Source organism: Hibiscus syriacus, unplaced genomic scaffold (assembly GCF_006381635.1).
Source record: "Hibiscus syriacus cultivar Baekdansim isolate YM2019G1 unplaced genomic scaffold, ASM638163v2 tig00008013_pilon, whole genome shotgun sequence".
Classification (NCBI taxonomy): Eukaryota; Viridiplantae; Streptophyta; class Magnoliopsida; order Malvales; family Malvaceae; genus Hibiscus; species Hibiscus syriacus.
The window spans coordinates 605,248-629,443 of NW_024062150.1; the positions used below are offsets into that span (position 1 = coordinate 605,248).

Consider the following 24,196-nt stretch of genomic DNA (forward strand, 5'->3'; position numbering starts at 1 on the left):
GAGCAACTCCAATGTTTTTCTTCTTCTCCTTCTCTTTTGTTGTCTCGTCAATCTTATCGAGGTCCATTTCATCTTCAAGCATCATTTCATGAGTGAGAAGGGAACCAATTAGTTCTTCAAGAGTTAGGGACGTTAGGTCCTTAGACTCGATGATTGTCGTCTTCTTTGATTGCCACGATTTTAGAAGGGAGTAGACTAACTTCCTCACAAGCTTTTCATTTGAAATGATCTCTCCATATGATTTGAGACCATTGACAATCATTAAAAATCTATCCGTCATAGCTTTAATATCTTCATTTGGTTTCATCCTGAAACTTTCATAGCTATGCGTTAGAATACTAATTTTAGATTTCTTTACCTCATCGGTACTTTCATGAGTGACTTGAAGTTTGTCCCATATTTCTTTGGTGGTTGTACAAAATGAAACTTTTCCGTATTCATCTGGTCCAAGAGCATAAAATATGATATGGATGGCTTTGGAGTTGAGCTGGAACATTCTTGTCTCTCCTTCACTCCACAATCTTGGATGAGTGAGAGGCTTGATGTATCCTTCTTCTATGGTATTCCATGCTCCCATGTCACTTGCTTGAATGAAGTACATCATCCTATTTTTCCAATAGGCATAGTTAGCCCTATTGAAGAAAAGAGGCTTGTTGACGGGCATCGAATCGAGATCGGAGTCAAAGTTTGAAGTAGAGGCCATTGATGACTTTGATTATCGATGTAACTCTTCCCGAATCGACTCAAGAGGCGATTAAACCTTCAAATGAGTTAGGCTATGATGCAAATTGTTGATTTAATCGATTGACGGAATCGATCAAGAGGGGGTGAATTGGCAATTAAAATTTTGTGGAAGCTTTTGCAGAAAATTGAAAGTAATTGCACAGCGATTTAGAGTGGTTCGACTTTCTCAATCAAAGTCTACGTCCACTACCTTAGCTATCTACACTAAGGATTTTCCAACAAATTCACTAATTTGTTCTTTCTTTTGAGGCCAAAAAGATAACCTTACAACACCCTCAAGAATTATACCCCAATTCTTGAGAACACTCTTTCTCAAAGAGAAAATTACAAATTTTGCAAACTTACAAGAAAACCTCACAAGACAAATAAGTTTGCACAATTCTAGAACAAAGAAAGAACACTCAAGAGTAGATACAATTGAGCACAATAAGTATTCTTGAAAGCAAAATGAATATTGAATGAAAAATAGGCTTGAAATGCTCAAACTTGAGGTTTGATGCTTTCTCCTTGATTCTCTCTTGATTCTAGTTGCTTGATGTTTCTTGTTGTTGATCAATGGCTTCTAAGCTTGTTTAAATACACCTTGAATCATTTCTGAATGTTGGGGGATCATTAATGAAGTTATTGGAGCCGTTTAAGTGTGAAAACAATTAATATTTCTGCTTGGAGCGTGGGGGAATCGGTACCCCCTCATGGGGAATCGGTTCCCTAAGTGTAAAATTCAAATATTCGACTGTTGAACAGTGGGGGGAATCGATACCCCTGGGGGGAATCGGTTCCCTCCGAGCATAGTGGAATTTCTCGGAGCCAAACCATTCAGGGGGAATCGGTACCCCTTGGGGGGGAATTGGTTCCCTCTGGACAAACTTTACTTTTTGGCTTTGAAACGGTTTGAAATACTTTGTAAAATTGTTTTGAAATTATTTTAAGATTAAAACTTAATTTTACACTTTAGTAAGGATTTAAAATGAACTTTGAAATACTTTGAGTAATATTTTGATATTCGATTTAATATATCGAATATGCTTAGAAAAGTCATTTTCAAAATTAAAATTCTTTTAATTTAATTTGTTATATCGAAACATCAAAATGTTTTCAACAAAAGTGAATCGATGCACCCCCTTAAGAAGAAAACATCGAATGTAATTTGTGTACCGATGCACAGGTAATGCATCGATGCACACATTAAGGAATGCATTGATACACTGTAGAGTGCATCGATACATACCTTTATTAAGAGATGAAAATAGCTTTTCTTTTAGCCTAAGAAATGATAGTTTAGAATATATTAATTAGTATACTGATAAGTATCAATGTATTACTATGTAGATACAGAGCCTAAACAAGTTCCAGAACAATAGCCCAGTAAGATCGATCGAGGTAAAGACAAAGAAATATAGGTGAGTGCATATGCATGACATGATTATCGTAGTGTATCTAGTTCTAGACTTGTGGTAAGTCTAGATTCAATACATTGATGCATAATTCATCTTACATTATGAAATGTAATAGTAATTCATACTATGTGTATTATGTAGTATGTCTAAATGAATATGTATGCAAACTTATATAAGTTATGTGATGAAGGTGAGGAATTGACAGGTCTATGTGATATATTATGTAAGTTGAGAAAAGCCCATGTTATATAGATGATAACTATAGGTACAGTTGGCATACCAATAGTAGAGGATCTATGCAGTCCATCGGGACATATATGTATTCCTTAAAACATGTGTGATGTCTTTTGAGACACATACTCGATCCTTAGCATATATATATGATTCTTAAGGAATTTTCTACGTGGTCCTTAGGGACATCTTTTATGGCACTACGGTGCAATTCTACGTGGCACTACGGTGCAATTCTATATGGCACTTTGATGTATTTATACGAGATGTGGTGACAGCATAGTGTACAACCTCACAGTACTCACATACCTTAGGTTCTCAGTATGGTATCATGAACCAATAAACTTATTAATACGAATTCATGAATGTTAATGTAATATGCTTATAAGTAAGGAACATGGTGATATAAACTGCATTGATTAAGTATATGATTTCATTTCATCTCATTATGGCATTTTCATTACATTTCCTTGTTATTATTATTATTATATTTCCTCACTAAGTCGATGACTTAGCGACTTAGCGTGTGAGTGTTTCACATGTATGATGTGAGAAAGTAGACGAGACAGGTTAAGCAGTTGGACAACATTACTCCTACAACTATCAGATCAGAAGCAACTTAATCAGTAGATCATTTTGTTATGTAAATGAATGTTGGCATGTAATCAAATGGTCAAGTTGTGTATGCTCTGAGTATTTTGATAAACTTGTATTAACCTATATATACTATTGTATTTTAGTTATATAAGTCCAAATTTTTTATCATTTTTTTAGAATATTATTTTGATAGTCAATGTGACATCCTGGACTCGTATCCGGGTCGGGTATGGGGTGAGGGTGTTACATTTAATGGTATCAAAGTTAAGGTTTAGCTGATTATAGGCTTAAACCGAAGGTAAAAGAGTTTTAAAAATGTGTACATGTCAACATAGAGTGAAAATTTCTGATCTGATAGTGTAAGGAATGTGTTGTCTTGCTAATAAAATTATATTGCTAAGTTATAATAGAAGTATGATTATGATAATTTTGAAGTATAGTGAAAGGCGATATTCCTGACTGTGATAGCTATTCACCTGCCTTGGCCAGGTAGAATGAAGAGCGGACACCTCAGGAAGTGCTTCGCAAGATCAAAAGTTGATTTCAGAAAATTTAAATCATATTAGAATAGTGATAGAAGATCTTCATTATTTTGAATCAAAAAGGCTATATGGATTAGTTTTGTTAGTACATGGATAAGATAGAATATGGTGAACAAGTGTCACCATGAGAATGTTAAAAAGATCAAATGATGTGGTGGGTATTTGTATAAGAGTTCAAGAATAAATGCATCAGTGACAAGTGTATAAGGTATATAGAGACAGAGTTTATGAATTTGAGACAAAAGGATAGTATTATGTTTAAGCAAAAGTATGGATACAATAAGGTTTTGCATTCTAGATGGAAAAAGTTAGTGTTGGTTAACAAGATTATGTGATGGAAAATGTATTGAAGTTAAAAGATTTGAAGATATTGTTAGAATAAGTTAACCAAATATGAAACGGATATGGATATAGGTGTGTATCTCGATCATGTAAATATGACGTAGTGAAGGAAATAAGGATTTGTATGTTTAAGGAAAATGATGTAAGTGAGGTATGGAGGGCTTGTGCCTAGACTAAAATAATATTATTGGTGTTGAAATTGTTCTTTTTAAGAAGTGGTGAATTGTGTTAAAGATCTAGAGAGATCTCAGAAGGATTAAGAGAATTCAAATATCACAGAAATCAACATTATCGAAGAGAGACAAAGATTATGATTTTCAACTACATACTTGGTTTGAATTAGTTGTATTTCATGTCAAAGGATCAAATCTGACGAAAGTCAGACCCATTAAAATAATAGAGTCTGGTACTGGGGAAATTAAATAAGAAGTTGAAGAAGGATATGAAGAAAGATATGAATGTGGAAGAATGGATTAAGAGTTCTGTTAGAAATTATGTTAAATAAAGAAGAAAAAGTCTTTAAAATGGATCAAATAACATGGATATTATTTTGAAAGAGTTTAAGAATGTGTACATCGGTGATTAGTTTACAAGACAAAGGAAGTTGGAATGTTGAGTTGAGCAAAAGAAATTGCATAGAGTATGAGGAAAGATATGAATTTGTTAAGTTAAATGAATTATTGAGGAATTGATTCTAATTGAAAGGAATGTATACAATTGGTTCGATGAATGTTTATGTTCCACACTGGAAGAACTAGTATTGATTAACGAAGTTATGTGATAATAAGTGTAATTGAGTTAAAGGATTAGAAGATAATGTCAGGGTAAATTAATCCAGTATGGCGTAAAATAAGGATTTTGTATAATAACAAGATTTTGGGTAGTTCATATAGATTATAAGAGTTGTGAAGATACGATAAAGATTAATAATCAGGGATGAGTATAAAAGAGTATTGAATAGCAAGAAAAAGATATGATCTAAACGGTAAGAAGATTTGAAGAGTGAAGGAAGTTAAGGAATGATAGAAAAGTTTAAGATGATAAAAAGGAGATATGTGTATTGTGATCTGAATAAGGATTTTGCAAAGAATAAGGTTTATACAGGTAATGCTAACTATCAGAGTTTTGAAATACGATAAAGATTGGTGATCAGAGATAAATATAAGTGAAATGAAAAGAGTATGAGAACAAGGATGGAAGATATGATTTAGTTATTTTATAAGGAGATTTTGGTTATGAAAGTAAAAATGGAGAAACAATAAAACAGATAGATTATAAAGGATCACGTAAGAAAAGAGTTATATTGAAGTGCAAATTATAAGTTTGATTAGAAGTAAGAAAAGTATATAAGGTGATACGAAAAGATTGTTTGATTATAGTAAGGTATACATCTTAATCATTATGATAAAAGTTTAAGGTATGTTTCTTGATCAAATAGAGGTAGTCAAAATTGAGGATATAATAAAAGTTTGGTAATTAGAGATGAATAAGGAATTTATTGATTGATTCCTGATTTTGAGTGACAAGAACTGATGTTACTGTCTATATGATAAATGACATGATATGGATCTTCAACGGTTAAAAGTAAGTGTATAATCAAAGAAGAGAAAAGATGGAAATAGATGGAGTTATTTGGAAATTGAAGGCAAATTATTAATTGCAATTGCGTAAGGGATAAAGTAGATAAAGCAACATGAGAACATTAGCGGATATGTTCTTATCAATGTGGGCACTGAAAATTCGAAGACGAATTTTCTTAAAAGGATGGGAGATTTGTAACATCCCAACAATCGAATCAATTACTAAAATATAAATTTTGGAAACTTGGTGCTCAATTTTGAAATAGGTAAAAAGTTTAGGGATTTAATTGTAATTTCTGTGTAGGATTGAATTACAAGGAATGAGGATTAGAGGGATAAGATGGTCATTTGTAAGGAAATAATTAAATTAGGTTATGGTTATATATTAACCCACGTAGAAAGGTGAGAAGCAAATATAAGCTTCCAGAGTTCTCTTCTCCTCCTTTTTTTTCATTCGTGAAGGTCTAAGGCAAAGGTGAGATTTCTTATTAGTTGATTATTAGCTGAAATTTAAGTTGGGTTTTGTTCTTTAGATTATACTTAAGCTTAAGAAAAGCTTAAATTACCTTAAAATTCAAGGATAAGAGAGTTAGATGGAATTAAAGAAAAGAAGGGAATAAGTGAAATTTTGATAGAAAGATATTAATTAGATTTCAAGACCAAATTTGACTTGTCATTAGTAGAATTAAGAAGTATAAGGTGTTAGAATTGGAATTAGAACATATTGGAAATTGAGTGTGATTATTGAATGACAATAAAAGATAGGATGTTGAGTTTAAAGAAGTGATTATTGAGTAGAAATGAGTTTAAATGTGTGTATGAAAATTAGGAATATTTAAGGAGGTGAATCATGAATGTTGAGAGGATTATGAAGGGATTTTCGTGCTCAAAATAACATTTTTGGGTTGTGTGCAGTGATACACATTCAATGTGTACCGATGAACTCTTAAATAAATGAACATCGAATGCAATTAGTGCATCGATGCATAAGGAATGCATCGATGCACCCCCTTAAGAAGAAAACATCGAATGTAATTTGTGTACCGATGCACAGGTAATGCATCGATGCACACATTAAGGAATGCATCGATACACTATAGAGTGCATCGATACATACCTTTATTAAGAGATAAAAATAGCTTTTCTTTTAGCCTAAGAAATGATAGTTTAGAATATATTAATTAGTATACTGATAAGTATCAATGTATTATTATGTAAATACAGAGCCTAAACAAGTTCCATAACAATTGCCCAGTAAGATCGATCGAGGGAAAGGCAAAGAAATATAGGTGAGTACATATGCATGACATGATAATCGTAGTGTATCTAGTTCTAAACTTGTGATAAGTCTAGATTCAATATATTGATGCATAATTCATCTTACATTACGAAATTTAATAGGAATTTATACTATGTATATTATGTAGTATGTTTAAATGAATATGTATGCAAAGTTATATAAGTTATGTGATGAAGGTGAGGAATTGACAGGTCTACGTGATATATTATGTAAGTTGAGAAAAACCCATGTTATGTAGATGAGAACTATAGGTATAGTTGGCATGTCAAGAGTAGAGGGTCTACGCGGTCCTTCAGGACATATATGTATTCCTTGGAACATGTGTGATATCTTTTGAGACACATAATTGATCCTTAGCATGTATATATGATTCTTAAGGAATTTTCTACGTGGTCCTTAGGGATATTTTATATGGCACTATGGTGCAATTTTACGTGGCACTTCGGTACAATTCTACGTGGCACTTCGGTACATATATACGAGCTGTGGTGACAGTATAGTGCACAACCTCACAATACTCACATACCTTAGGTTCTCAGTATGGTATCATGGGCCAATAAACTTATTAATACGAATTCATGAATGTTAATGTAATATGCTTATAGGTAAGGAACATGGTGATATAAACTGCACTGATTAAGTATATGATTTCATTTCATCTCATTATGGCATTTTCATTACATTTCCTTGTTATTATTATTATTATATTGCCTCACTAAGTCGATGACTTGGCATGTGAGTGTTTCACACGTAGGATCCGAGAAAGTAGGCGAGACAGGTTAAGCAGCTGGACAATATTACTCCTGCAACTATCAGATCAGAAGCAACTTAATCAGTAGATCATTTTGTTATGTAAATGAATGTTGGCATGTAATCAAATGGTCAAGTTGTGTATGTTATGAGTATTTTTATAAACTTGTATTAACCTATGTATACTATCGTATTTTAGTTATATAAATCCAAATGTTTTATCATTTTTTTTAGAATATTGTTTTGATAGTCAATGTGACATCCTAGACTTACAAGTTAATTGTTTTTTGAATTTTTAAGTTGGTTTTTGGTCTTTGGGTGATACATAAGCTTAAGGAAAGCTTAAGGTTGATTAAAACAAAGAGATGAGTGAATTATTAGTGAATTATTAAATTGAGTTTTTAGAGTAATTAATGGAATTTGAGTAATTATTATATTTTAAAGGTAGATATGGCTTACCAAATGTATAATTAAAGTATTAGAAGTAATATAAAGGAGTGGAAACATGTTTGAATACTTGGGGTGATTTTTATTTTGAAGTGTTGTACGAAGAAATTAAGATGTTTCAAAGGGATTTAAGGAGGTAAGTTTATTAGGATAAATGTTAATGAGTTTGAGGAGTTGAATGGAGCTAAGAGTAATATATTTAGGTGAATTTGGGTCAAATTTGAAGTGAACTAAATGAAATTTGGGCAAGGGTATTGGTACTGGAATAACAGTATCGATACTATAGTGTTACACTGAAGGAAATAGATTGAATATAATGAACAATATCGGTACTGATTGAGTTAGTATCAATACTGAAGTGGGGTATCGATATCAAGAGTAAGGTATAGATACTATTATTAAGTATGAAATTCCAGAATGCCAAAATTGTATCGATACTGAAAGGGGTATCGGTACCATAGAAGAGAAGTATCGGTACTGTAGGAGGGGTATCGATTCTAATACGTCTGAAATTTAAAGTGAGAGTTTTAGTTTCATTTTTTGTAAATGCTAATTGGTTATACGTTACTGTAAAGTGATATTGATATTGGATGTATCTACGTGTAGATTTTGATCAGAAGCGTATCGATCAAAGCGATATACCAAAGAGATTTAGCGAAAGATAAAAGGATTCATTTAAATCTTATGTGAGGCAAAGGTGAGTGCAACTCATTTATTTCATACTAGATATGAGGATTGCTTGTGATAAGCCAACCTCAAAGTTTTCGATCGAAAACTATTTTATTTTGTTTATTCAATATTTTATAATGTTTTACTTAAGTTATATTTTTAATATTTTGTTCTATTGATATATGTACATGAATGTGAATCTGTGATATGTGAATATACCTTATACGAAAATGCTCTGCGTGAAAGTAAACTACTAGAATTGACTATATGCGAATAAGACACACTTTAAATAGTGAAACGAAAAATAATTATAAAGTTAAAGCCTAAGGTATATGTATGAGAATTAGAGGTATAGTTGGCATGCCAAGAGTCGATGGTCCTATGTGGTCCTTCTAGACATTTCTACGTGGTCATTCGTGACAAATTCTACGCGGTCCTTTGGGACAAATTCTACGTGGCACTTCGGTGCAATTTATATGAGCAGTGGTGACTGCATTAATAGACAACCTCAATGTACTCAAATACCTTGAGTTCTCAGTATTATGCATTGGGCTAAAATAATAAAATAATTCAAATTGAACAATGAGTAACCTTATATATTTTATCATAAAATATATGTTGATTTCGGTATGAAATGTTTTATATGGATTGAATGAGAAATGGTTTTTTAATGTTTCTTTTGTACTCATTATTACCTCACTACGTCAACGACTTAACGTGTGAATGTATCACACGTAGGTTCTAAAAGATCAAAAGATTGAAGAATAGGAAAGGACAACATACACCGGGAAGAATTAGATCAGAACCATTTGGAAATTGTAGGTTTCTTTTCACTTTGTAAATATTGTTAGCATGTATCACCATGTTTTAAATGGAAATGCTATGATCAGTTTTTGTAAACATACTTTGTTATATTTATGTAAATTATTAAGTATTTATTTCCAATGTGAATTTGAATTTTCATTAATTAATTTCATTTATGAGTTTCACCATTTTAATACAAATAAAAGTTTAAATGTTCAACTACTTTTCAAGAGTCAATGATTTGTAAGGTCAATGTGACACATCGGATTCGTATCTGAGTCGGATACGGGTTGGGGGTGTTACATTGACTATATGTATTTATTGACATCAACTATAGGAGTTCATCCGACGTTGCTTGCGGAGTATGGTACATAAATAATTAGGAACATGTAGGTCACGTTATGTTATATATTAAAGTCTGAAACTCGTTTTTGTAACATGTATTTTCAAATTCTATTTTAATGATTGAATGATATATGTATGTTATGTTTTAATGTGACACTTTGAATCGGATTAGATTAAGTCACGTGTATTAATATGAGGATATTAAAAGTTCGAATCATAATGTTTGTGAATGGAATAAACTGGATTGGGAGGGTTATCTTATAACAAGAAAAATGCAAAACTCAATGCGAAAGGGTGGATCAATAGATGAGATATAGTTTGGTTAAAAAAATAAAATATATAGGCTTTGTCACATACACAACCAAAAGAAGCATGGAATTAGGTTGAAGGTGGCAGGCATTATGGTTGATCATTTTCCGTCGTTGAGGGTGAGAGGCAGCAAATGGATGACCCATTAAAGCCTCCCTCATTTCTGTTGTCTTTAAATATAGTCAAACCTCAAAAGTGCAAAATCTCCCTCTCTTCCAATGTCATTTTTGTCCTTCCATAACCCAAAAAAAGAAAACATCTCACAAAATTCCTTTTCTTTTAAACATGCAGCAGAGTGTACAATTCATATCATGTACCCACGTTAAAGGAGAGAGCTTTCTCTGCCATAAATTCTAAAAAAAATTATAAAATTTTGATTGGATTGTGAGATTAGATATATTTAGGATGCCCAGATTATTTTTGTGCATGGAAACAATGCGTATGCTTTTTTCAGGTGTTGTTTTGATACAAACTTGCTAAATGGAAAAATGGGATTCTTTCATTGATATTGAGAAGGAGATGCTCATTATCATGCTCAAGAATTTCATCATTTTATTGGCTTCTTGACTGCTGGGACTTTCTCTCTCAATTGGCTTTTGCCTGATTTTCGTTTCCTTGATAGCGGTCTGTTTGCGTGCCTCGCAAGAATCTATTGGCTGGTTGCTTCGTTATTGATAAGATTGATCACCAATTGTTTGATGATGACGATGTCGATTAGCGGTTCGAGGTAAAACTGCCAAGCATTCTCATGTATTTATCTGCGGGAAGGGGGAAAATTGATTGATTAATTTGTCATTATATTTTGTAACGATAGAAGAGTCATGGTGTGAATTTATCATTGGTTTCTTGCAATTTGCTTCATTTTTTATGAAGAATTTTCACAAAACTTTGAATTCATTTGATTAAAATCATGGTGCAGATTGGGTTTCCAGGAATTGATTTGGATCTGGTTTCAATGAGTTGAAAGAGGTTTCTTGTCTCTAATGTACGATAGAGTCCTTGGATGGATATGAAGAAGAATTACTTCCATAGCTATATTGATGGACTGAGAATTTTCTTCGTTGAATTGTGTCTTCCGGCCGTCTAGTTTAGGGTTCGTTACGGGTGTGAAATGAACATAGCACAATGAATGAAGAGAGTAGAATCATCGGCAGGTGGATCATGGAGGCTTCTAACAACACATTTTCTGAGGTAGTTAGTTTACTAAAGTCGTGGATACCTTGGCGATCGGAGCCTTCTAATGTATCACGCGATTTTTGGATGCCCGGTCATAGCTGCAGGGTATGTTATGATTGTGATGTCCAGTTCACGTTGTTTAATCGTAGACACCATTGTCGACTTTGTGGCCGAGTTTTCTGTGCCAAGTGTACTGCAAACGCAGTTCCAGCTCCATCTTATGACCCAATGATCCCCCTAGAAGAGCAGGAGACAGTACGGGTATGTGATTATTGTTTCAACCAATGGAGGTACGGCTTGATTACTAATGATGGTCGAGTCTGGGTGCCCAACCAGGATTTTTGTTCCTCGATGTTGGCCCGTAGTTTTACCAGAACTAAATCCGGTGGCCTCAGCTCAGTGCTGTATCGAGCTGGACGATATCAACATTTGCATCATAGGTCTATCACCAGCCCTCGTTCTGCAATGAAAAAAGGCATGCGTAGGCCTAGCCTGAAAACACCAAGGTTTAGCAAAAATCTTATTATGGATGCAGAAGATCCGTCTTCAAGCCAATATGAGTTTTCATGGAACAGGTCAGATGATGTTGCTATTTTAATTACTTACATGTTGCTATTCCATTTGCTTACACGTTGCTTGCTTTTCTTTCAGCATCGGACTCGATGGTGAGGACGATGAGTACAACTTGTATTCGTCTGATTTCTCTGAAGATAACGGGTACTATACGCCTCTTAGTTTAGATGAGATGAGCTATACTGATGGATCACATAAATTTCATTCTGATGGGGAAAATGTCGACTCAAAATGTTCCGAACGATTATTGATTGAAAAGGTTTGGATTGATGATGAGGACAATGAGTACCGCTTATATTTGTCCGATTCTGAGACATTGCATTACTCTGATGATGATGACTACTATACTCCTACCGACTTTGATGACATTAGCAACGATGATGACGAGCCACAAAAAGTTCATCCCGATAGAGAAAATATCGACTCGAAAAGTTTAAGCAGTTCTCCGGTGAACCAGGTTCCTTCACCGAGTTTGGAAGGAATATCACAGCCTGTAAAGAAAGATGAACATGATGGTGATGAATGTGAAGCATCACCTTCATTATATCCTCCTGAGCCTGTGGATTTTGAAAATGATGGACCTCTTTGGCTCCCTCCCGAACCAGAAGATGAAGACGATGAGAGGGAAGCCACTCTGTTAGATGACGAGGATGATACAGATGGCGCAGGAGACTGGGGTTATTGGCGCAAGACAAGCAGCTTCGGAAGCGGGGAATCTCGCTCTAGGGATAAATCGACTGAGGAGCAGAAGAAAATAACAAAGAATATTGTTGATGGACATTTCAGGGCTTTGATTGCTCAGCTTTTACAGGTTGAGAACCTTCCTGTGGGTGATGAAAATAGTAAAGATAGCTGGTTGGAGATCGTCACCGCTCTTTCTTGGGAGGCCGCTTCCCTTTTGAAGCCATACACCACCAAAGGGGGAGAGATGGACCCTGGTGGATATGTTAAAGTGAAATGCATAGCTTCTGGACATCGCAATGAGAGGTAAGTGTTACACATAAGATAGTAAATGTTTGTATGGTACCCTTTATCATTTGTTCTAATGAATTTTGATATCCGAATTAGATAAATCACTGAGATGACCACTATGATTGCTTCATAAAACAGATAGACCTGTACCTTGTCTGCATCAATCCTTTGCCTTATCTTTAATTTTCCAATATATGAAAGTAGTACATACTGTCTTAGTTTGGTTGCTGAAAAGCAGGCTTTCATAATAGTTTCTTGTTGAAACTAGACTATCAGTTGCACCACTTCCATTTTCTGCATTGATACATTCCACTTTCATTTCATATAGTATGGTTGTCAAAGGAGTTGTTTGCAAGAAAAATGTTGCTCATCGTCGAATGACTTCAAAACTAGAGAAACCTCGATTGATGATCCTCGGTGGAGCTCTTGAATACCAGCGGGTCTCTAACCTATTGTCAAGTTTTGATACTTTGTTGCTGCAGGTGTGAATCATGTTCTGCACGTTTCTTTCAAATTTTATTACAATGGAGGGAATTTTTATTTCTAAATTCTAAATTTTGTGTTTATTTCACTGTTTTGACATCATTAACCAGGAAATGGATCATTTGAAGATGGCTGTTGCAAAGATACATGCTCATAAACCTAATATCCTTCTAGTGGAGAAATCGGTTTCTCGATTTGCCCAGGAATATCTTCTTGAGAAAGACATATCACTTGTTCTCAACGTCAAGAGGCCATTATTAGAACGCATCGCACGCTGCACAGGTGCTCAAATAATCCCTTCAATTGATCATCTGTTTGCTCAGCAGCTGGGGTACTGTGAAAAGTTTCATGTTGAGAGGTTCAGGGAAGATTTCGGTTCTGCTGGACAAGGAGGGAAGAAATTGGCCAAGACGCTAATGTATTTTGAAGGCTGCCCTAAGCCATTGGGTTGCACTGTAAGTTATTTGAACTAACCGAATTTATTGCTATTATGGATCATTTTATTAGTCAACTGAATATATATATATGTGTGTGTGTGTGTGTGTGTGTGTTTGCTTCAGATAATACTTAGGGGTGCAAATGGAGATGAATTGAAGAAAGTCAAGCATGTAGTTCAATATGGAATTTTTGCAGCTTATCACTTGGCTTTGGAGACGTCATTTCTTGCCGATGAAGGAGCCTCTCTTCCAGAATTCCCAAACTCTCCAATGGCTGTGGCACTTCCGGATAAACCATCAACCATTGCAAGATCCATATCAACAGTTCCTGATTTTGCTACTGCCAATATGAAGTCCCAGGGACCTCAGCTTTTTAGTGGACCACAAAGGGCTAATAGTGTTCCGTCGGCAATCGTTGGTCGTAATATTCAGAAGATAGAAGAAGCCCCATCATCGTTTTTAAGTAAAGGTACAAGCTTGTGGTCTGTATCATCTACTTCTGAGAAAACTTCAGACGTGTTTTCCAAGAAAAGTGAAAAGGGTACCAAAGAATCCTCAATGAGGGAAATTTCTGTGGACAAAAATAAGTCATCTTTCATGAATAGTGGTGTTCGTCGATCAGAATCTTCGGCACACAATAATTCAGAGAATAATCGCTCAGCAGTTGAACTTCGACCAGGTGGTTCAGAGGCAACATCTGTGCAACAAGATGGTAAAAACCATAATCACCAGTCTGTGTCAAAAACTTTAAAAGAAGTGTTTCCTTCTGCGCCTTCTGATAATCAGAGCATTTTGGTGTCGTTATCATCCCGAAGTGTGAGGAAAGGGACTGTCTGCGAAAGATCCCATCTCTTTCGTATCAAGTACTATGGCAGTTTTGATAAACCCTTGGGTCGGTTTTTGCGGGATCATTTATTCGATCAGGTAAACTTTCTGTTCTTCACATTTATATATTTCTCTGTTCAGATGTAGAGATCACCTCGAAACTAAGGAGACTGCTGATTTTCCAGAGTTACCGATGCCTTTCTTGTGACTTGCCTTCAGAAGCACACGTTCACTGTTATACTCATCGACAAGGAACACTAACCATGTCTGTTAAGAAACTCCCTGAAGTTTTCTTGCCTGGTGAAAAAGAGGGCAAGATCTGGATGTGGCATAGATGCTTGCAATGTCCTAGGACCAACGGTTTTCCTCCGGCAACTTTCAGAAGAGTCATGTCTGATGCAGCATGGGGTTTATCATTTGGCAAGTTTTTGGAGCTTAGCTTTTCGAACCATGCAGCTGCGAGCAGGGTTGCAAGCTGTGGCCATTCATTACATAGAGATTGTCTTCGTTTCTACGGGTAATTTTCTTTCCTTATAATTATAGTTCGCCACAATGTGTCATTAAACTCCTCGGTCGGAAGATATTAATCATAGCATATCTTTCTGTGATCTTAGAGACTTTTTGAATGTTCTACTTGATAACTATTTGATATATGATGCATACCATGATCTGGCTGGTGAAATACCAGGAATTGTTAGGTGAAAAGATCTTCAGACATCACATCTTCACTCTTCTCTCTCTCGATGTAGATTTGGGAGAATGGTGGCTTGCTTTCGGTATGCAACAATCGATGTTCATTCCGTCTGCCTCCCGCCCCCAAAACTCGAGTTTTACTATGAGAGTCAGAAATGGATACAGCACGAAACAGACAAGGTGCAACAATAATCGTTTCGGTTTTATGAAGGATCCGATTTGCATAATCTATGTTTATCTTTTTGGTTATAAACAGGTGGCTAACCAGGCAGAGCTTCTGTTTTCTAAAGTACAAAAGTCGCTGAATCAAATAGCTGAAAAACAAACCAGCTCAGGGCCACCTGATAGTGACACGAAAACGTCTGATTTGAGAGATCAAATTGCTGAACTAGAAGGAATACTACATAACGAGAAGCTGGAGTTTGATGTAAGACTTTACGTGCTGTACTTTTTCACATAGTTGAGATGGATCTTATTGTGTCTAAGCCTAAATGGTTGGAGTTTGTCTGTTTCCCTTTGGTTTAGGAATCATTGCAAAAGGCTTCGGAAAGGGAAGTGAAAAAAGGGCAACCTGTTGTAGACATCCTCGAAATAAATCGGTTGCGTCGGCAATTACTTTTCCAATCTTATATGTGGGATCAACGCCTGGTTTTTGCAGCCAAATTAGAAAACTACAGCCCCCGGAACTGTTTCAGCAATTCTATTTCAGGACATGAGGACAAACCGGTTATTGATATCGAAAAGGTCAAGGACATGGATATGTCTGAACGTGGAAAAGGATCTGAATCTAGTGAGTCTACTGTGGTGGATTCAAAGCTCAATGCTAATCAGTCGGATGCAGTCCATCAAGAACCAGACATGAACGAAGGTTCAAATTGTGGGAACAAAGACTATGGCAATATTTCTGCTAGCCAAAGCATGTTTGACCAGTATGACAATGAGAAACCGAAGGCAAATGTTCGCAGGGCCATGTCTGAGGGCCAGTTTCCTGTCATAGAAAATTTATCAGACACCCTCGATGCTGCTTGGACCGGAGAAATTCAGCGAGGACCTGTATTATCCAAGAAAAATTCATTTTCACTTCCTGATATTGCTGCTGTAGATTTGGAAGACCGTTCTGAAGAAAATAGTGTGCCAAAGGTTACTTGTTCTCCTTCCCCTACATTGTTCAGTATAGGTTCTGAAAATATGGAAGAATTCGTTAGCTGGTTAAAAATGCCTTTCTTGAGTTTCTATCGTTCATCTTCGAACAAAAACTTTCTAGGAAGTTCTTCGAAGCTTGATACGTTAAACGTGTATGATCGGTTCAATATTTCATCGTTTAGAGAGTTGGAACTGCAAAGTGGGGCTAGGCTGCTTCTGCCGGTGGGTGTTAATGACACTGTTATTCCAGTTTATGATGACGAGCTCACGAGTACCATATCGTATGCTCTAGTATCGCCTGAATACAATTTTCAGATAAGTGATGATGGAGGGGATTCAATGACCTCATCATCCTTGTCTGATTCACTAAATTTTCAGTTGTCTCATTCTGTTGACAATGATCCTCAGAGAAGTTTTGGCTCAGCAGAAAACCGAAGCTCCCTGATTATGGACCCTCCACCGTCTAGTATGAAGTCTTTGCATGTACGGGTGTCATTCGGAGATGACGGATCAGATAAAGTGAAATATTCGGTTACTTGTTACTATGCCAAGTGGTTCGAGACATTAAGGAGAGTATGTTGCCCCTCGGAGCTAGACTTCATAAGGTCGCTCAGTCGCTGTAAGAAGTGGGGAGCTCAGGGCGGAAAAAGCAACGTCTACTTTGCCAAGACCTTGGATGACCGGTTTATCATTAAACAAGTCACCAAGACTGAGTTGGAATCATTCATCAAACTTGCTCCTAAATATTTCAATTACTTGTCTGAAGCAATTAGATCGAGAAGTCCGACGTGCCTCGCAAAGATTCTCGGTGTTTATCAGGTGCGTTTTCCTTAACTAAATGCTTAGAAATAAGGCTGTTTTGCATAAACAAAGTAGGCAAAAGGGTACCTTGTACTTTTCTAAAATAACCGCTACGGCTCTCGAATTATTTTTACACTTAAAATGGTCCTTTAACCAATGGTTTCGTCATTAACTGTTATGATTATTTTGAGTGTAAAAATAATAAGAAAATAGTTATACAATTAAAAAAGCATTTTAGTGAATATAATATGATAGAGGAAAGTAAAATTCACCAAAACTTGATTTTAAAAAAACAATAAGAAAAGCGTTTGAGTTTTTTTATCACCCATAATATTTATTTTTTATATTTTTAAGGAATAACAAATTTGTTTGTACAAAATAAATATAAAATAAAACTTATATTAGAATTCGTCTCTAAATTCAATCATTCCAGTTAATATATAGTTTTTTAATTTTTAGTAATTTAATTTTTAGTATTTTTTATTTATCTTTTTATATATTTGTATATTTTTAATTTTAAATATTATTTTTTTAAAATCAAATAAGCCCCTAAACTTTTTTAAAAATCAATTTAACCCTTGAACTTAATAAAAAAATCAATTTAGTCCATTTACCACATCAACGGTCAACCACATTGATTTTCTTGAAAAAATACAAGGGCCTCAGATACACTTTTGCCAACAAAATAAAACTATAAGCCTCCTTAATGAAGTTTGCATGTTTATAAAATTGTTCCAGGTGTTTGATATTATCTGATTGTACCTTTGAATGAAAATGAAGGGGGTTTTAGACAGTACTAAGAGTGTTCGTTTATTTACATAGATGACAAGTTGCTTGTGTTTCATGTAATAATTTCATATCGTTGATCTTGGAAGGTTACGAGAAAGCCGCCAAAAGGTGGGAAAGAATCAAGGATGGATGTTTTGGTTATGGAGAATCTTCTGTTTAGGAGAAATGTGACGCGGCTATACGATCTCAAGGGATCTTCAAGATCTCGTTATAATCCTGATTCTAGTGGAAGCAACAAGGTTCTGCTAGATCAGAACTTGATCGAATCAATGCCCACTAACCCTATTTTCGTGGGGAATAAAGCGAAGCGTGTATTGGAAAGAGCAGTCTGGAATGACACTGCCTTCCTCGCTGTAAGTTGTAACTTGTCGCTTCGAGTTAACATGCATGGAGACGTGTTCACACGACACGAATTCCTGAATTCATGTAACTAAAGTGCTCATTTCTTCATCTGCAGTCCAACGACCTCATGGATTACTCATTACTGCTTGGCGTGGACGAAGAGAAGCACGAGTTAGTTATCGGAATCATCGATTTCTTGAGGCAGTATACCTGGGACAAGCATCTTGAAACTTGGGTGAAGGCTTCAGGCATCCTTGGCGGGCCGAAGAATGCATCGCCAACCGTGATCTCGCCCGAACAATACAAGAAAAGGTTCAGGAAAGCGATGTCGACTTATTTTCTAATGATCCCGGATCAGTGGTCGCCTCCCACCGTTCCAAGCAAATCCGAGTCGGATACAGGTCAAGAGAAGGGCCAACCTGGTACCTCAGCTAAGTGATTCTGTGAGTCTGTCATCGAACGTTCAAAATTTCGTTCTATTTTTCTCCTTCTTCATATGATTCTTTCGAATTTTTCTATTCTTTTGAAGCCATGGGAATCTGTCAAAGGTCCATTTCTTCATTCAAGGAGGACATTTTTGTACAAAATATTCTTTGATTAAGCATTTATCATGTAGTGTATTTTTTGCCACTGATCTTTTTTCATGTACCACAATGAATTAAAAAAAATTCCCAGTTCTTTCATTATTTCTGTGTTCCTAGCACTCACCTTTTTCAATCTGGTCTGCAACTCCCAAACGCGATCGAAAAATAACAAGAAACCGAAATGCATCGACATCACCTTCGGTTGCATCTTATGAATAGCATGTATGCATGTATCAAATGATATGGTGCATCCATGCATGCATACTTGCTTTCCTTATTATTTTGAAAATATATACATCATTATCATGAATGAACCCTTTATGTGATGCATATTTTATGTCGTAAATGTCACATCATCAATCACTTGGACTATCATATCAATACCGTAAAATAGTGGTTAACGACAGAAACTGTTGGACAAAGGATCATAATCAATTTTTTTTCTAAGTTTGAAAGACAAATTGAATGCAAAAATAATTCAAGGGCCATATTAATTCTTTGTAAAAGTATAAGGGCCTGATATACTTTTTTACCTTTTATTTATATTCGTTGTCACCACCACGTAAGGGCATTGAGATGGGCTATGGGACCTCATTTTTTCTTCTTTTTTTTTTTGCCATAAGAAATCACTATCAGCCCAGCCCAATAAAGCGTCGACATTCATTATGCTATACGGCTTGATCCGGTGACGTTTTAATAGCCTTGTTTTGCTTTGCAATGACCAAAGAGACGAGAGAACTAAAGGGCTTTGCTCGCTTTGCGCAACCCCTCTCTCTCAAGTAAACCCTCTCCCCCAATTCTCCTCTCTCCTCTTTCCGAGTTAAATTTATTTATAGAAATAAACTAATTATTGTGGGGTTTTGATAGATCTTTGAATCGTATCGATCCAAAACATGCTTCTCACCAGGTACCAAATCAAAGCGTATCCATTGCTAAACTTTAATTATTTCTTTTTTTCCCCTCTTTCTTAACTGTTTAGTGATTGGCCTGTGAAGGACTGAGTATGACCGTGGAGTGAATACATTCTCTCCGGAAGGAAGATTGTTCCAGGTGGAATACGCTATCGAAGCCATCAAGGTAAAAACATTTTCTGTTTGTTTCCTTGGAAGATCACCCCGCTCCTAGAGTTTTCTCAAGTATTAGCGTATTTAATTTTCTGGGCGTGTTTTAATGTAAATGGGTTTCTCTCCCCTCTCTTTTTTTTGGGAATTGGAGTGCAGCTGGGTTCAACTGCAATTGGGTTGAAGACAAAAGAAGGTGTTGTGTTCGCTGTCGAGAAGCGTATTACTTCGCCACTGTTGGTATGCACTGTACTCTTGCTTGATTAAATGTTATTTTGTCTGTTAATTATTTCTGTTATGTGGGGATTTAAATAATGGTCTTAGCGAATGCTATATAGTGTGCCGTCCGAAATCGTTATTGCATGAATGCAATCACCACAATAGCTCCCGCTATGTCTGCAATCATGATAAATGCAACGCAACCGATAACGTGATCACACCCGCAATTTAAATCCCTGATGTACTTGTTTGCAATTGAGGGAAAAAAGGCTTTCTTCTTTGCTTTATATTGTCTTGTTTGCTTAACTGTGAGAACGGAGTTATAGTTCGCTAGGGTCTTATTGGAGTCTCTTTTAACACTCTTCAATTAAATACATGTAAATGTTGGCTAATCTTCATTACTCTGGAGCTGAATATCAGAGGATAGGGAACGGAGTTCTCGGTTGCTTATTCCTCATTTCCTCCTGTATTCCCACGAATATTGGTTCCAATAATCTGCTAACAGCTTCATGTAATTTGATGTCTAAGACCTGTCCAGTATTCTATTCCACTAGCTTCTGTTGTTTTTTCTTATTTATTCGTCTGTACCCATAAAGTTCCTTCACCTTTCAAGGTACCACAAATCCAGCACATAGAATGTGTCACAGGTATTAGATTGTGTGGAAAGTAGATGGTTGGTTGCACTGTTTGCAGGCCTAACTGGTACTTGATCCTCTGTCAGGAACCCAGTAGTGTTGAGAAAATTATGGAAATTTATGAGCATATAGGATGTGCTATGAGTGGGTTGATTGCTGACGCACGCACCCTTGTTGAACATGCACGAGTTGAGACTCAGGTACTGTACGTATTAGCATTGTTACACTTTGATATGAATTCATATGTAATGTTTATGTTGATATCTGCTACATTCATGCAGAACCACAGATTCTCGTATGGTGAGCCAATGACAGTTGAGTCCACAACACAAGCTCTTTGTGATCTTGCTCTTCGATTTGGTGAAGGAGATGAAGAATCGATGGTACACCTGCTTATGTTTTCTGTATAGTTGTAGCTATTTTAATTTCTTTATTTGTGACGCTTTTTACTCATCTTGATAAGTAATAAAGAGGGTAAACTTTGTATAACTTGTATAATTATGCATAAGCATAATGTTTGTTTAACTGGAACAGAATTCCGCCAATTGAAATTGCTATGTGGTGGTAAAAGAATATAGTGGGAATATACATTACTTAGTTTGGTTGATTAAATGGAATGATGAGGAATACTTTTACTTTGGTTTGGTTTGTCAAAACTATGTTAAGGAATAAGCAAAGAAAATCTAAAACAATACTATTTGTTCCTTGTGTAACTAAATATTTTTATTTAAAAAATCAATTAATTTTCTTAATATCATAAAATTATATTAAATGTATTAAAAATATTAGAATGAAAAATGCATTTTATATTTTATTATTATAATATACTGGAGTTGAAAATATAATAATTAAGTACCTTATATTTAATAATATATTAAAATTGAATATATTTAAAAATATAAAAAAATAATTTTCTCTTCCTATAAATACTCATTCTCTATCGCCTTTCATGTATTCCTATATCTATTTACCCTCACTTTAGTAGTACCTTTCTCATTGATTAGAAAGCTTCCAATTTTCATGAAAGACTTCCTTTCTTTCTTCCATTTTGTAATTGTATTTTGTATGTATCAGTTCAAAATAATAGATATGCTAAAATATCGACTTGTTTCGAATTTTTCTTTGTCCATTACTGCCTCAAATGCCTAGTTTTCTGATATATTGTTTACCTTTCCTTCTCCTCCATAAATTTGTAGTTCCAACACTATATATAGATACCCAACCTGGAGAGAATTTCATTTTCAACTTTTCTGGTTTTTGGTAATCATGGTGTTGGTTTCACTTGTGGGATGTGAATGAAATTTGTGTTTCTTTTGCCATTTGATATAGAATGCTGCCTATGGTATTACTTAAGTGCTTATACACATATGGTATTGTTTTCCCGTGCAGTCCCGACCATTTGGTGTATCTCTTCTCATTGCTGGTCATGATGAGAATGGGTCTAGCTTGTAAGTAAAGTATCAAACAATTTTGTACTTGCATTGGCTTTCTTGTGGAACAAAAACTCTATTTCAACAATGGGAAAATCTAAATGGAATTGTGTCACTTGAACTTTCAGGGTTAACATTTTCTGTAAGTCATGTCACTGGATAAATAATATTATCTCTATCGTGATTGGCTAAAACTTAGACATGGAACTTCCATGAAGAATGCAATCTATTTAAATTGTTGCATCTAGAATTGAAACAGTTCCCATGTTCTGTGAAGCTGGATTCCAAATATGTAACGTGCATGATTATTACTCCTTACTAATTTAAGATTATAAAAATTTAAGTTAGAACTGTAACAATTAACAAGTGTAGAGAGGTAATGCATCGTGCACGCGATACGGTTTCCATGCTCAAACCTATTAATCCAAGGTTGCATTGTCACATATCGGACTGCATTCGCCAAGTCTACTTTGAGTCCAATTCATTCTCAGTTAACTTTCAACTTCTGTTTTGCAGATACTATACTGATCCATCTGGCACATTTTGGCAATGTAATTCAAAAGCTATAGGCTCTGGCTCTGAAGGTGCGGACAGCACTTTGCAAGAGCAGTTCAACCAGGTATCTCTACTTCTGTCATATATATATTGCTTTTTATTGTCAGCAATGTCTAAATAACCAAGATTAACATACCATGTCAAAATAATAAGCTCCTTTGTTTTGACACTCATATCTGCAAGTGCTTTTCGATGCTGATTAACGTAATAATGGATCTTTTTCTTCCCATGTAGGACCTAACACTTCAAGAAGCCGAAACAATTGCTCTGTCCATTTTAAAGCATGTAATGAAAGAAAAGGTGAACTTTTACATTGAATCCTTACAACTTCGAAGTTGACTGTATGTATTTGTTTATTTTTACCGACAAATTCTCGGTTACTGAACAATGTAGTGTTACAGGTGACTCCCAACAATGTCGATATTGCCAAGGTAGCACCGACGTTCCATCTATACACCCCTTCAGAGGTGGAAGCTGTCATCAATCGCCTATGAGAAATGCTTTGCGATAAACTCTCCCCCAATCCATCCCTTGCAACATGAGTTGGGGGAGAGGCTTGTGTTTGTTAAGGTGATTAAAACTGTGAATCCTTATTTTTGGTATGGTGCAAAACACTTCTACTCTTCAGTTGGATATTTTAATTACCCCTGATCAGAAAAAGAAAAAGAACTTTTGAAGTGGATTTATTTTATGTTCTCAAATTCAAGCATTTGGTTGCTCCATTGCCCGTTGCTTTTTAAAATCAATTTTATTCGTTTGCGCAACAAGAGTCGGGTAAGAATAGAAATGGAATTTGGATTTAATGCCATTTTTGGGTAAGTTATGGGCTGTGTCAAATTGGGGTTGGTTAATTCGAGTTTAAAAATAATTGGATTTTTTTTTGGTTTGGGTCATTTTAGGTTATGGCATAATGACAAAAATATACTCTAATATTTTACTAAATAGTCATTTTGGTTTGTTTTTTTTAAGAGCATTTTGATCTCTCAAATGTTTCATTTTGGGTAAAAAAAATCATTCATGGATGGAAATTTAGTTAATATACTCCCGCTGCTCTAAGAATTGGGGGTTTTATCAGAAAATCAAATGTTGTTCGCTAAAATGTTTTTAAAAAATATAAGGGTAAAGTATAGTAATGGTAACTGAACATTTCTGAAGCTTGCATTTAGGTCCCCCAACATTTAAAACTTGCAATACAGTCCTCCAACATTTATTCCGTTTGCAATATGGTCTCCCAACTTAAAACACAGTTAGAAAATTAGGATAAATTATATAAACGGTCATTGAACTTTTCAGTCACTTGAATTTAGGTCCCCCAACTTTTAAAACTTGCAAAACAATCATCAATTTCATTCTAAACCCCAATTTCCAAAGTAATTCAATTTTATTCTAAACCATAAATTCTAAAATACTTCAATTAAATT

General features: G+C 35.2%; 2 protein-coding genes across 2 annotated transcripts; both read left to right on the top strand.

The window, feature by feature from the left end:
* The first annotated feature begins 11,111 nt into the window (after positions 1-11,111).
* Positions 11,112-18,730, top strand: LOC120201834 (1-phosphatidylinositol-3-phosphate 5-kinase FAB1B-like). The gene is made up of 11 exons (XM_039202367.1): positions 11,112-11,821; positions 12,084-12,793; positions 13,107-13,260; positions 13,372-13,716; positions 13,822-14,622; positions 14,709-15,040; positions 15,273-15,396; positions 15,473-15,643; positions 15,742-17,178; positions 18,036-18,302; positions 18,407-18,730. Exons 1-11 carry the CDS (start codon positions 11,183-11,185, stop codon positions 18,728-18,730), a joined length of 5,304 nt encoding a protein of 1,767 aa, XP_039058298.1. The 5' UTR covers positions 11,112-11,182.
* Positions 18,731-19,646: 916 nt separating this feature from the next.
* On the top strand, positions 19,647-23,452 carry LOC120201766 (proteasome subunit alpha type-5-like). Its single transcript, XM_039202303.1, has 9 exons — positions 19,647-19,782; positions 19,871-19,952; positions 20,096-20,176; positions 20,877-20,990; positions 21,072-21,173; positions 22,180-22,238; positions 22,737-22,839; positions 23,010-23,075; positions 23,177-23,452. The coding sequence occupies exons 1-9, from the start codon at positions 19,769-19,771 to the stop codon at positions 23,267-23,269; spliced, it is 714 nt and encodes a 237-aa protein (XP_039058234.1). The 5' UTR covers positions 19,647-19,768; the 3' UTR covers positions 23,270-23,452.
* Positions 23,453-24,196: the final 744 nt, after the last annotated feature.